Below are 12,207 nucleotides of genomic sequence, written 5' to 3' on the forward strand. Positions count from 1 at the left end.
TGTTAGGTTCAAATTCGCCTCCCCCTTGAACTTGTGTAGCCATCTATTTGATCGGAATTGAATCCCCTTACCCAAGAATTCTTTATTTCAAGTAGATTGAAATTCCTATGTACATGTAAAACTGCACTTTGTAATTGGTCAAATGGTTCCAGAAACGAAGATGAAAATGTGAAAAGTGACAACAACATACAGACAAATAGGAAAAGGTAACAACTTATAAAAGTCAATTAGCAAAAAGAACTCCGTATGCTTGCCTGGAATTTCAGGCGCAAAATTTAACGCATGTGGTCTAACTTCGCTGTCAAAATCGAATAAAGTTTGCTTTGAATAATTTTTATTAATTGTAAAATAACAATCAAGCACAACATCAGCACCATACAGTTGCAAATGTTTTTCAAAACAGTCTTTAGCACAACACAACTACAATCCTGCTGTCCCTACCATATTGAAGTAAAGGTCAATGAAATAAGTAGTTCAACTTCCCCTTTCTCTACTTTCTAAAATAAAATTCGAAATACAAAGATAAAAAAATCGATTGTGGAATCTATACTTTCCATCCAACCGATCAGTTGCGTGTAATAGATATAACAGTAATGGCTACCTAATTAATCTATATGGATTGAGAAACCTAGTGATCCTCCAGGACTTATGGCTACCTGATTAATCTATATGGATTGAGAAACCTAGTGATCCTTCAGGACTTATGGCTACCTAATTAATCTCTATGGATTGAGACACCTAGTGGTCCTCCAGGACTTTGGGCCTGACAATCAGAGTCTGTATGTCCATTACATTGGTTCCTGTAAGACCCGTCTTCACTATGTACGCCCCATCACACAAGTCAGTAAACAAGGTGTAACTGTCATTATTTTCCAGAAAATTTGCCGCCTCCAGCCCTTCTTGTGCACATTTCTGCATCAAGGATTCGTCCGCTATGGCCCCGGCGGCGTCTGTAGGGCCGTCCTGCCCATCCGTCCCTCCACTCATGAATTCAATGGAGAAAATGTTTAATTTTTCTTCCTGTGCACGTGCATTTTCTAAACTTATCCCAAACGCAAGAACCATTTCTTGGTTCCGCCCACCTTTGCCTTGACCTTTGACTTTAACGACAGTCTCCCCACCGCCGATGACACAAACACCTTTACGACTGTTGCGCGCTTTTCTACTAAGTGAGTTTAATTCGTTTAAAGTTTTTTTCTCGAAACCAAACTGTGTCAGCTTTAACTCTAATTGGACTAATGATATGCACCCACCATCATATGAGGGCTTGTAATTATACACGAGTGCTATATATTGAGCAATATCTACGTAAAGTTCTCCCACACGACGGGCCTCACCCTCCAGCGAAACACTCATAACAAAGGACAAAAGTCCAAGTTCATCTGCCCTCGTTTTGGCGGCCTGTGTTGCCATGGTGTTGTTTCCAACAATGACGTTTTTGACGTGCTGAAATTTTGACCATGGGGTAGTATATCCCACCTCAGGCTTCCTCAACGAAGGCATCTTTGCAAACTCCACAGACTTCTTGAACAGATATTCGCTAATGGAAGCGGGCACCTGTTTTTGGACTTTGAGTTCTTTGAATATATCTATGCACATTTGAGGAGATGACACATCAAACACTGTGGGTGCGCTGGCAATGATGTCCATTTTGTCCCCCACCACGTCAGACAGAATGAGAGAAATCACCTATAAAAACAGAAAGAAACGGAATTCCTGACAAATGTTTTGTTTGATAACAAATTGCAAAATAATGAATCATCTTGACAATCGTAATAACTGATTCGACATTCATTGTTTTTATCTAACACTGGGATGACCAATAGAAAACGAATAATCTAGTATGTACGGGTATGTGTATCACAGCGTCACGTTACCAAGGGATACCATGCTTTTAATGCTCTTGAATAAGAAGTTTTTGAAATATATACATGTACACACACAATTTCTCCTCCATCGTCAATCATGCCTTCAGATCAATATCGTTTTATGATGCAGATTTGAATTACTTATGGACCAATGCCCTTTCAATCAAAATACCCGTATTGCCCGTTTATTTATTTATTATTATTATTATTTTTTTTTTTTTTACAAAATTCAAACATCCACAAACATTTCATATAAATAGAAATGACCGTACGGACAGATACAATACAGGGAACTCCATTATTTACAAATTCCCTGTGAACTTCTACTGTTTTCGTATCTAATCTAAAACTAGTCACGTTCGTCATCTAGAATACACTGAATAACATCTTAAAAACATGAGGCCCATAGGCCACATCACTCACCTGAGTCACCTTGGCCCATATTTAAAGATTTTGCCTATATATTCGCATGTACAACTTTGATTCCTATTGGGGCCCCAATCTACCCCTAAGGACCATGATTTTAACAAACTTTAATCTGCACTATGTCACGAAGCTTTCGTATGTAAACTTCTTTGGCCCAGTGACTCTTCAGAAGAAGATTTTTATTGATTTCCCCTCTGTATTTATATGTAAAACTTTGATCCCCTACTGCGGCCCCATCCTACCCCAGCGGGCCATGATTTTAAAAAACTTGAATCTGTACTATGTCAGGAAGCTTTCATGTAATTTTCTACTTTCCTGGCCCAGTGGTTCTTGAGAAGATTTTGAAAGATTTTTCCTATATAATTGCATGTAAAACTTTGATCCCTTATTGTGGCTCCATCCCATCCCCTAGGGACCTGGCATATTTTTACAAACTTGAATCTGCACTATGTCAGGAAGCTTTCATGCAAATGTAAACTTGTTTGGTCCAATGGTTCTTGAGAAGATTTTTAAATATTTTTTCTATATATTAGTATATAAAACTTTAATCCTCTATTGTGGTCCCATCCTACCCCCGGGGGCCATGACTTTAACAAACTTGAATTTGCACAATGTCTGGAAGCTTTCATGTAAATTTCTATTTTCCTGGCCCAGCGGTTCTTGAGAAGAAGATTTTTAACGAATTTCTCTCTATATTTGCATATAAAACTTTGATCCCCTTGTGGCCCCACCCTACCCCCGGAAACCATGATTTTAACAAACTTGAATTTGCACTATGTCAGGAAGCTGTCATGTAAATCTCAGCTTTTCTGGCCCAGTGGTTCTTGAGAAGATTTTCCCAATATATTTTTATGTAAAACTTCGATCCCCTATTAGGGTCCTATCCTAACCCCGGGGGTCATGATCTTAACAAACTGGAATCTGCACTATGTCAGGAAGCTTTCATGTAAATTTCTGCTCTTTTGGCCCAGTGGTTCTTGAGAAGATGATTTTTAAATGACCCCACCCTATTTTTGTAATTATCTTCCCTTTGAACGAGGTATAACCCTTCATTAGAACAAACTTAAAAGCCCTTTACTCAAGGATGTTTTGTGCCAAATTTGGTTAAAATTGGCCCAGTGGTTCTGTAGAAGAAGTCAAAAATGTAAAAAGTTTACAGACAAACAAAAGGCGATCAGAAAAGCTCACTTGAGCTTGTAGCTCAGCTGAGCTAAAGAGGATAAGTTCTACATACTTGAGCTGGGTGCGCTGCCTTCGCCAGACCACCCCCCTTCAGCTGTTCGATGTGCTTCCTGATGGTATTTAAATCGTTGATGGTGGCGCCGTTCTGGGACATCATCTTTGTTAATGTAACTTCTTCCTCTAAAGTTATGGGTGGACACGGGAGCGGTAACAGAGAGGATCCGCCACCTTCAGAGAGAAAAAAACCAAAAACAACTCTTAGGTGTGGTGAAACAACAGAGAGTGTCCCAATAAGAACAATCAGTTTGTAAATGCGTGTTTACAATCACCACTCAAAGAAATAGTGTAGACAGAAAAAAAAGTGATTTTAAGTATATACGTGAATATAGTTTTAAAATCGAAATGTGCATAAGCGAAAGCAATGTAGCTCATGGCTATCAGAGTACTAATGGTGATACAACTATACATTGAATGAGAAGAAAGCCACCATCAAGAAAAAAAATAGAGACTACAGTCAAAGGGACGTAACTCTCCACAACATCACACATATACTGGACATACTCGGTTATAGGAGTCGGAGCTAACACCCACCAAGGAAATAGATATAGGTGTGCGTAGGCGTTTAAAAAATTTAACTTGCACACACCCTTATGTGGCAGAATATTCAACATGATGACGGAGGGCACTGACCGGTAGAAGAGTGGGGAAAGAAGAAACGAGAGGGAGATGTGTTACAACATTTCTTATTTCTATCATAAATCAATAACAGTTTTATACACAATGCTCAGGCATATTAGTCACTTTGACAACTGAAGCTATCTATTTCACACGGTGTTATTTATTATTGCTGTTAATATAGAAGGGTGAATGTATTTGCCATGTAATTTTACAAATTTAGCAATCTTTAGCAAAAAAAAAAAGGGAATAAAATACACTATAATTCAATATATGTTCAATCTAATTAAAATTAGATGTTTGATCCGCTCGCGTACTCATAAAATTTTAATTAGATTGATATATGTTAAAACTCAGATGATTCTACAAAATTTGCCCCTGGCCTCTCTCCCCATCAGGTCATGTAATTTTTGTAATATGAAAGGCTGGACAGCAACTGCAATATCTCTAAGCAAGACAATCATAAAGCACGCAGCATAAGCTACATTCTAAGGCTTAACTCTGGAACCATGCCTTCATGTTCCTCCACAAGGTCACACAGCCTAATCTCTAGTGCCAAGAAACGAATTTCTATGTCAAACAAAATAATCACACACTGGTGCTAAAACCCATAACCAGGGATTTCTCCACCCCCCCCCCCCCCACCCCACCCCCACTAAGTCAAGCAGTGTTGTAATCTGCATCCGTGAAAAATTGCTGAAGCTGGCATTAAAGAAAAACCATGCAATTTTACCTACTATTCAGGAGATTCTGGGGTCTTCTCCCCCTGGACCCCCACACGGGCATTGCTTTGAACCTTCTGGGGTCTTCAAAGCAGACTCATAATCTTGCCCTATATTCCTGATATTTCCCTCCCCCTCTTTTTACTTTGCCTCCGACACCTATGATTTTTGTGACATAAAAATGTTTTCTGCAAGTAGGTTTTTTACTCTTCTTAATTCATTTATTTAATTTTCAAAATTAATCAAGGAACAGATTAATATTGATTAACAAAAATATATGTATATCAAAAAAAGAAAAGCAATTAAAAATTAGTTGTGCAGTTACATGTACCACATTTTGTATAACTTTACCTGAGGAATCATCTGAATTGCAAAATATTGTAAAAATGAATAGGATTTTATCATAAAGACTGCTTTCACAGGTTTTTTTTCATAATTTGATACAAAATTGATTTCCACTCAAATACTAATATATATCTAATACATGTATTTGCTAAATGATCATAAAAAAGTTATTCAAACCTAAGCTTCCATGCACAAAATAAAGCAAAAAAGCTTGTAGAGGTGGAAAACATTAAATGCACAAGTCGTGATTTTATTTCATTTGCTCCACAGTGTCAAAACCTCAATGAAATACAAATATAAACATGCTGAAACTCTCCATAACTATATAAGCACAAAGCACTACAGACAAAGATGTACGGAAATAGTAAGTATATATATATATATATATATATAAAACATAAAATAGGCATTAGAACAGCGAAATCTATGTGGGAAAAACAAATAGTATCACGGTATCTTTCTTTATACAACTAACTGCAACTAATCTCAAAAAGACTACAAATTTGTACTGAGGCATTACAGTGCTAATTAAAGAATAAATATGTAGACTCTTTGCTTTATAAGTGTATATGAATAACTGAAGCATCGGGTAATATTGTATAATTGACAGAGTATATCACACATAAATCAAACCCATGCTTCTACTTTTATTTATCCTCATCACGCCAGCAATGTCAACATTAATACCATGTATTCACATTAGTCATGTATCTTGCTATTTTATGTGCTCAGTCACTGTTCCCAAATCGAGAAACATTATACAATGAAACAAAGATTCAAAAGCAGCACAACATGGACGAGCGTAAATATAGATGTTCATTTCACATGTACAGTACAAGATCAATAAATGTACCCTATTACAGTACAAGATCAATAAATATACCCTATTCCCTGTACCATTTATTCAAAAAGTTTATGAGAAGACATCTGTAATACGCTTTGTCAGGACTAAAGAAACATACATAAAAATCACATATGAAGGGTTTTCAAATAGTTCAAAGCCATAAAATCAAATTATCTTAGTTATATGTTGGAGAAATTTATTCTGAAAATAAATCGTCAAACTAGGCAGATATGTAAAACAAAAAAAATAATTATAAATGCAAAAAAAAAAAAAAAAAAAAAAAAAATAAAAATAATAAAATAAAAAATAATAATAATAAAAAAACTTACCAAGATATGTAAAGATTTTGAAATTTTATTGTTATATTTATCATGTTTATGATCCAAGGCACAAAATCTCCTCTAATGTCATAAAGGTGTCCCAATTTCTTAACTTTTGGAGCTGGGATACCCATGATGTGAACGCACAACCATACTGCAGAACTCTTTGACAATATGGACACTTTCACGCAGCACTTTTAATTTTCTATGAACTATAGGCAGAATGTGGGGAGATGGACTGCGCCGGACAGAATTTCTGCAGTCACTCACCACACAAACCATAAATTATCAATATAGCGTGTCATTTGAAAACAAGTGATCTAAACATTACTTTTATTTATAATCTAAGAATAGCTAAATTTTCGGTTGACATATTTGTGCAAGTTAAGCACAAAAATCGTAGACCACACTAGGAGAACATCTTGTTCTCTAACATCAATTCAACATTAAAACTTTCCCAGCCCTCTTCAAAAAAAATGTAGCAAAATGGCCTGACAAAAGTTACAATAATGATGGAACAATCATGAATAACTCAAATAAACTAATTTGGCAGTTTAAAGCTTTTCTTTCCAACAATTGAGGAAAATAAATGGCTGTATTTTGAGGTAATTTGCCTGGTATCAATATACAGTTGAATTACGGTTCAATATATCTATCTTAATTACAGTACTGAAATGCTGCATTGTAAAACATGTGAGTATGATTAAGAGATATCTTGAATATCATATCTCCCAGGACACTTGTGCATGAACTATTTGACCACCTTTCATACATGAATGTATGTCCCTTCAACTAACAAAAAAGCTGAAAAATCAAACATGGCTAAAAAAAATCACTGGTTATGAACATAGGCAGCACACAATGACAATATTACCTGATATCAGCACGATCAGAATGTGCCTGTCAGTCAGTTTGGTCACTAGATCCTTGATGGCCAGCGCTGCGACCTGGGCATCACTGTCTGGGAGGTTACCCTTGGCTCCCTCCATGACCTTCAGCCTTGTTTTTTCCTTTAGCCATAAATCCCTGGAAATTGTTATAACTGACTGAAGATGATGCTCTGAACCGAATACATGTATATGTTGATTTGCAAAATCAAAGAAAAAATATGTTATACTGTTTCAATGCCATTTACGAGTAGCACTGACAATTTCATTGAATTTAAGTTCCCCATCTTGAAGTGACCTTGACCTTTGGCTTAAAAAAACTATCACGAGGGTGATACCTGCATCATAAAAACTTTCCTGAAGTTTCACTGCTAAAGTTGAATCAGTATTTGAGATACCACTAAGGAACCAAAGTGCAACAGACAGACAGAAATTGATATATCATTTTCAATTGCTAAAGTGGGGACAAAAATCTCAAGTACCATTTCATGATTTCAATAGATTTTTAAATGTCCAAATATGTTTTTATCAGAATTTGCCAACTACTGTACATGCCTAAATTTTTCTCAGCAGTAAAGCCTTGTGCAAGTAGAGATTGTTTTTATGAAAAACAAATGTCTCCCCAGCTCCCCAAATTGGAAGTGCACCAAATGAAACCTCCTCCCCTTAATGTACTGCATGGTATGGAGGAGTAAACATGAGCAGAAACACAGACATTATAAACTCCGATAAGCCATATAGGAGGAGAAATCTTTAACAAAGTATTTAACACCCTCCACCCCTAAATACACTATAACTTTAAGGATAACAACTGCATCCTCCTGTCCCTACAATATGCACATCTACAAATGGCATTGAAGCATTGTACAAATTTTCAAATGTACCCGATAAGCCATATACATGTAGGTAGAGAAGTGTTCACAAGCTATTTTACACCCTCCACCCCTCTTAGATCCACTATAACTTTAAGGAAAATAATGATCCCCCGTTTCGACAATATGCACATCTAAAAAATGGCAATGAAGCATTGTACAAAGTTTCAAGTCTATACGATAAGCCATATAGGAGGTGAAAGCGTTCTCAAGATTTTGTGACAGACAGAAAGGACAAAAACAATATGTCTCCCCCTGGAAGAGGGGAGATTTAACTAGTATATATGTACAAAGAGTTTCAGAATTTTTTATAAAACAGAGAACCCCAAATCTAAAATATACGGGCTCAGCTGAAACGAACATTTTGCCCAATTCCTTGAGAGATTTGCCCAGTCCATAGGGTACACTGAGAATGCCATCGATGATGTGGTCTTGTAGTTGGTCCTCCACCGCCCGGGCCATTCCTGCCACCGCTTTACCAAATCCCACGACATAAACATTGTTATCTAAAGTGTACTCTCGACCTCCAACATGTAGACAGTTGTTGTCAAAAGTCAGGGCCCTGTGGATGTGAAAAACATATTTAAAAAAAAAAAGAATTTTTATACCATAATGCAATGAGCAAATATATGTACATTGTATATTGGTCATGGAAGATTAGATCTATTCAAGTGGAATTATAAGTGCCTCACTGAATCAGCATTGGGTGTTATAAGCCAATAACTTTGTCCATATGAACTTAATACACGCTCAAGACACATGCTCTACTCATATTTAAGCCAGTATTTTGTTTTCAGTACTTGGGACAGGGAATGGGACTCTCAGAGATGGGAATTTCTGTGTGAATTAGAAATTTTTAAATGAAAATCCAGTAGTATGAGAAACAATGTAAAATATCAGTATTTGTGTCTTTGTATAACTTCTACCAGCACCATTGCTAGTAACAAATAAAGAACAATGATGGTATGACTTACCTAATAACTAATATAAAGAATAATAGTGAGCGAAGGTTGCGTCGCAAAGAAACGAGCTCACTCCAATGATTACACAATTAATTTGTTCTTCATCAACTGAAAAATGACTACCTATAATGCTTCCGGAAAAATGTCGCTGTCACTGCGGTATACTTCATTGACAACCCCATAAATAAAATAAATATATTGTTTGGAAAGTACCACAACTGTTTTGGAATTCCAGACAAGTTTTCTCATACCTTCATACATTTATTTGTTGTTGACAATTGCTTGGTTTGAAAGAGAGAAAAAACATTGCAGCTAATTTGACGTTACAGTGCAACTGCTATCATCGACTGTGTTATATTGCCCACGTTAAATGAATGGATGGATTAAGTGTCTTTAAGTCGTATTGCAAGATGTTAATGGGGTTCGCTCGTCTCAATGGTCACACCGTACAACATATTAGTGGTATGAATTATCTAGTGTACAAAGGAACCCAACAGATATACAGATCTGCCTGAATTTTAATTGAAAAACACGAAATATAAACAAACTGACTTTATTCTCACTCATAGTATCAAAGTTTTTCTTTGGGAAAACTTCCACTACATATTTGGAAAATATAGGCAAATTTATAATTGGGACTGGGGCCAAATATTTGCCCCAAACTGGCCCCAAAAAATCGACTGTAGGCAAAACATATATATATTCAGCATTAAAAGCTATAACTTTAAAACCTTCATTAAAAAGTTCAGGTTCAGATGCAAGTTACAACAACCAGCAAGGTACACATGGAGAAAAATAAAAATGTCTGCTCTCAGTGAAAGCATGTGATGACCTACGTACCTTCCAATCATTTCAGACGGAAGAACAGAGGAGACAGCGGTGTTGAATATATCTCTGATCTCTTGGTGCTGTTCAGAAGACATGGTGTGGTTATACAACACAGCCCCCGTCCTCCTTATACAGCCGTGTTGTGTCAATACTGGGCGGAAAGCGTGGCTAGACTTCAGCGTCGATATTAACCTAGACCATGTTCGTCTTGTACACTGGAAAGGAACCCTACAACTGAAAAACAATACGACCTGTTCATGAATAATGTGCACATTTACCATGCCAATATGGATCTGTCACCCGTGTGTGCAACTGTGCATATGTATAAAACTCAGCAGTTTAGATAGGATAATACTGTCAAAATGGTGATTTAAAATGCGAAAAACAAAACAAAGAATGAATATGTAATATTTTCAACCACATTAAATTTTGAACACCACATAATATCACTTGAAGTCTTGGACATGTTGAAACATAAATTAAAAACATGACTGCACATATACAACATGTCTAAGTGTTTCATGAAATGAAAGTAAGAGCATGCAAGCACACGGCCATTGATTATTTATGAAATAAAAAGAAGAGACAACACCGGTTATACCTCTGTAAGCTTACCCTTGCTTTATCCACATTGCAGGAGATGGAAACTTAAAATAGCGACATTCATTCCGGTTTTCTGCCTCAGAATTTACTCATCAAGCTTGGTAACGGTCTATATAAACAGACTGAAAAAGAACGGCAATGGACATTTTACTATTTTTAATTTAGGACAGCTGAGTATTTGTACAACAGTGAGTCAAGGGGCAACAAATAGAATATAGCAAAATTTTCATGAAATTAATGAATTCACATTATCATAATATGTGATACACGTAAATACATGTATAAAAAATATAAACAAATATTTTTTTTCTTACTGGCACTTTCGAAATTATGGTGAAGTAAAGTGGAACGTTTCGTGATCGCCATTCAATAGATACTGGGAGCATTATATGTCAATAAAAACAAAACATTGCCCTCAAAGGTCTCAGTAAAACAGACCTTTAAACAAAATCGGCATCGTGCCTGGCGTCCCAAATCATTACGGAGGGATATGTCTACGATTAGAGTGATCTTTCCTTGAGAATTCTACTATTTAGATGGACACGGTACTAAATCCGGATATCAATTTGCACCTACAGATAAGATAAGTTTATTCCAATTTTGGGCCCAGAGGGCATAACAGTAAGACATTTTATAAAGAAGGAAATTCAAAAAAGAAAGAAAGTTTACAACATTAACTACAGGTTACATAGACTGCAAACTGCATGTGGATGCAGCATGTTGGGGAAACAAGTACGTACATATATGAATTGCTAATCATGTATATATACAAGTAAATGGACAGTATCAGTATTATACCAATATATGAATAATAAACTATATGTTCAAGGAATCATAGTATGGGAAAATTGTGTAGCATTCGTTTTGTGGTCAGGGAATTCAGTTTATGTGTATACAGCGTAAATAAAACAGTAAATGTAATTTGTATGCGAGAAAGCAAATGTACGACGGATTAAAAAGTGCTTAATCTAAAAGTGCTCGCCTTTAATTGATTTTAGATCTCCCTTTGTTGATGACGTCAGTTGCACCTAAATGTACCTATACTTGTTAAATTGATCGTGGTAATATATGCCAGAACGTGTCGCGTTTAAGAACACAGAACTATTTTTTTTAAATGTACTTTTTCCCCGGCAAGGAATCCGAAATTTCGTCCGATCTTCGCGGCACTTTAATAATTGATGTTACATCTCTGTCACAGGCACTCGACGTTTTAGATATATATAATTTTTTTTTTTTAAATTGTCTTCCTGTAAACATTATTTAAAACGCCGAGTGCCTGTGATCTCCGTAGAGTTGAAAACATTTCACTGACAATCAATTATTCATGATTAATCCCTGGCTGGTAGAAAGATATGTTAACAAGAAAGTTAATTCTAAGCCTGACATCATTCCCATCATATTTGATTTTCTCTCGGGAAAGGAACATCTGCTGGTGAAGGGGGAAAAATAAAAATTCCCTCAGCTTTCTTCTCGCAACAAGCATTAGCGGTGCGGTGCCCCCACTTTTCCCGGTAGTGTCGTAATATTGCCACTCATCACAATCTATTAACGACCTGGTATTCACTGAGTTCCAGGACGTACTCTACATCGTCATAATGGCTGACTTCCTTAAAAACATGAATGAAAATAGAAATATCAGTAATATTTGTCAATTCATTTCACATTCCATTGTC

The 12,207-nt window shown here is 36.2% G+C and overlaps 1 protein-coding gene across 5 annotated transcripts; it reads right to left on the reverse strand.

The window, feature by feature from the left end:
* Positions 1 to 317: 317 nt before the first annotated feature.
* LOC125656984 (glycerate kinase-like) lies at positions 318 to 11,123 on the reverse strand. 5 transcript variants are annotated; one of them, XM_048887613.2, is made up of 8 exons: positions 10,973 to 11,123; positions 10,547 to 10,656; positions 9,944 to 10,165; positions 8,503 to 8,703; positions 7,257 to 7,408; positions 5,225 to 5,236; positions 3,529 to 3,704; positions 318 to 1,689 (listed from the first exon to the last, which is right to left on the reverse strand). In XM_048887613.2, exons 2-8 carry the CDS (start codon positions 10,561 to 10,563, stop codon positions 739 to 741), a joined length of 1,731 nt encoding a protein of 576 aa, XP_048743570.1. In that variant the 5' UTR covers positions 10,564 to 10,656; positions 10,973 to 11,123; the 3' UTR covers positions 318 to 738. The 5 variants fall into 5 exon arrangements, with proteins under 5 accessions (XP_048743570.1, XP_048743571.1, XP_048743573.1 ...); XM_048887614.2 differs by having other exon boundaries at positions 10,849 to 11,045; XM_048887616.2 differs by lacking the exon at positions 5,225 to 5,236.
* Positions 11,124 to 12,207: the final 1,084 nt, after the last annotated feature.

This window comes from Ostrea edulis, chromosome 7, assembly GCF_947568905.1.
Source record: "Ostrea edulis chromosome 7, xbOstEdul1.1, whole genome shotgun sequence".
In the NCBI taxonomy this organism is placed as follows: domain Eukaryota; kingdom Metazoa; phylum Mollusca; class Bivalvia; order Ostreida; family Ostreidae; genus Ostrea; species Ostrea edulis.

What these genes read in the sequence shown, in the direction of transcription:
- LOC125656984 (XM_048887613.2), bottom strand. An exon ending in CCGTCTGAAATGATTGGAAG is followed by an intron (nt 8,704 to 9,943) that starts GTACGTAGGTCA and finishes TCACATCCACAG; the next exon opens with GGCCCTGACTTTTGACAACA. An exon ending in AGGCAGCGCACCCAGCTCAA is followed by an intron (nt 1,690 to 3,528) that starts GTATGTAGAACT and finishes CTGTTTTTATAG; the next exon opens with GTGATTTCTCTCATTCTGTC.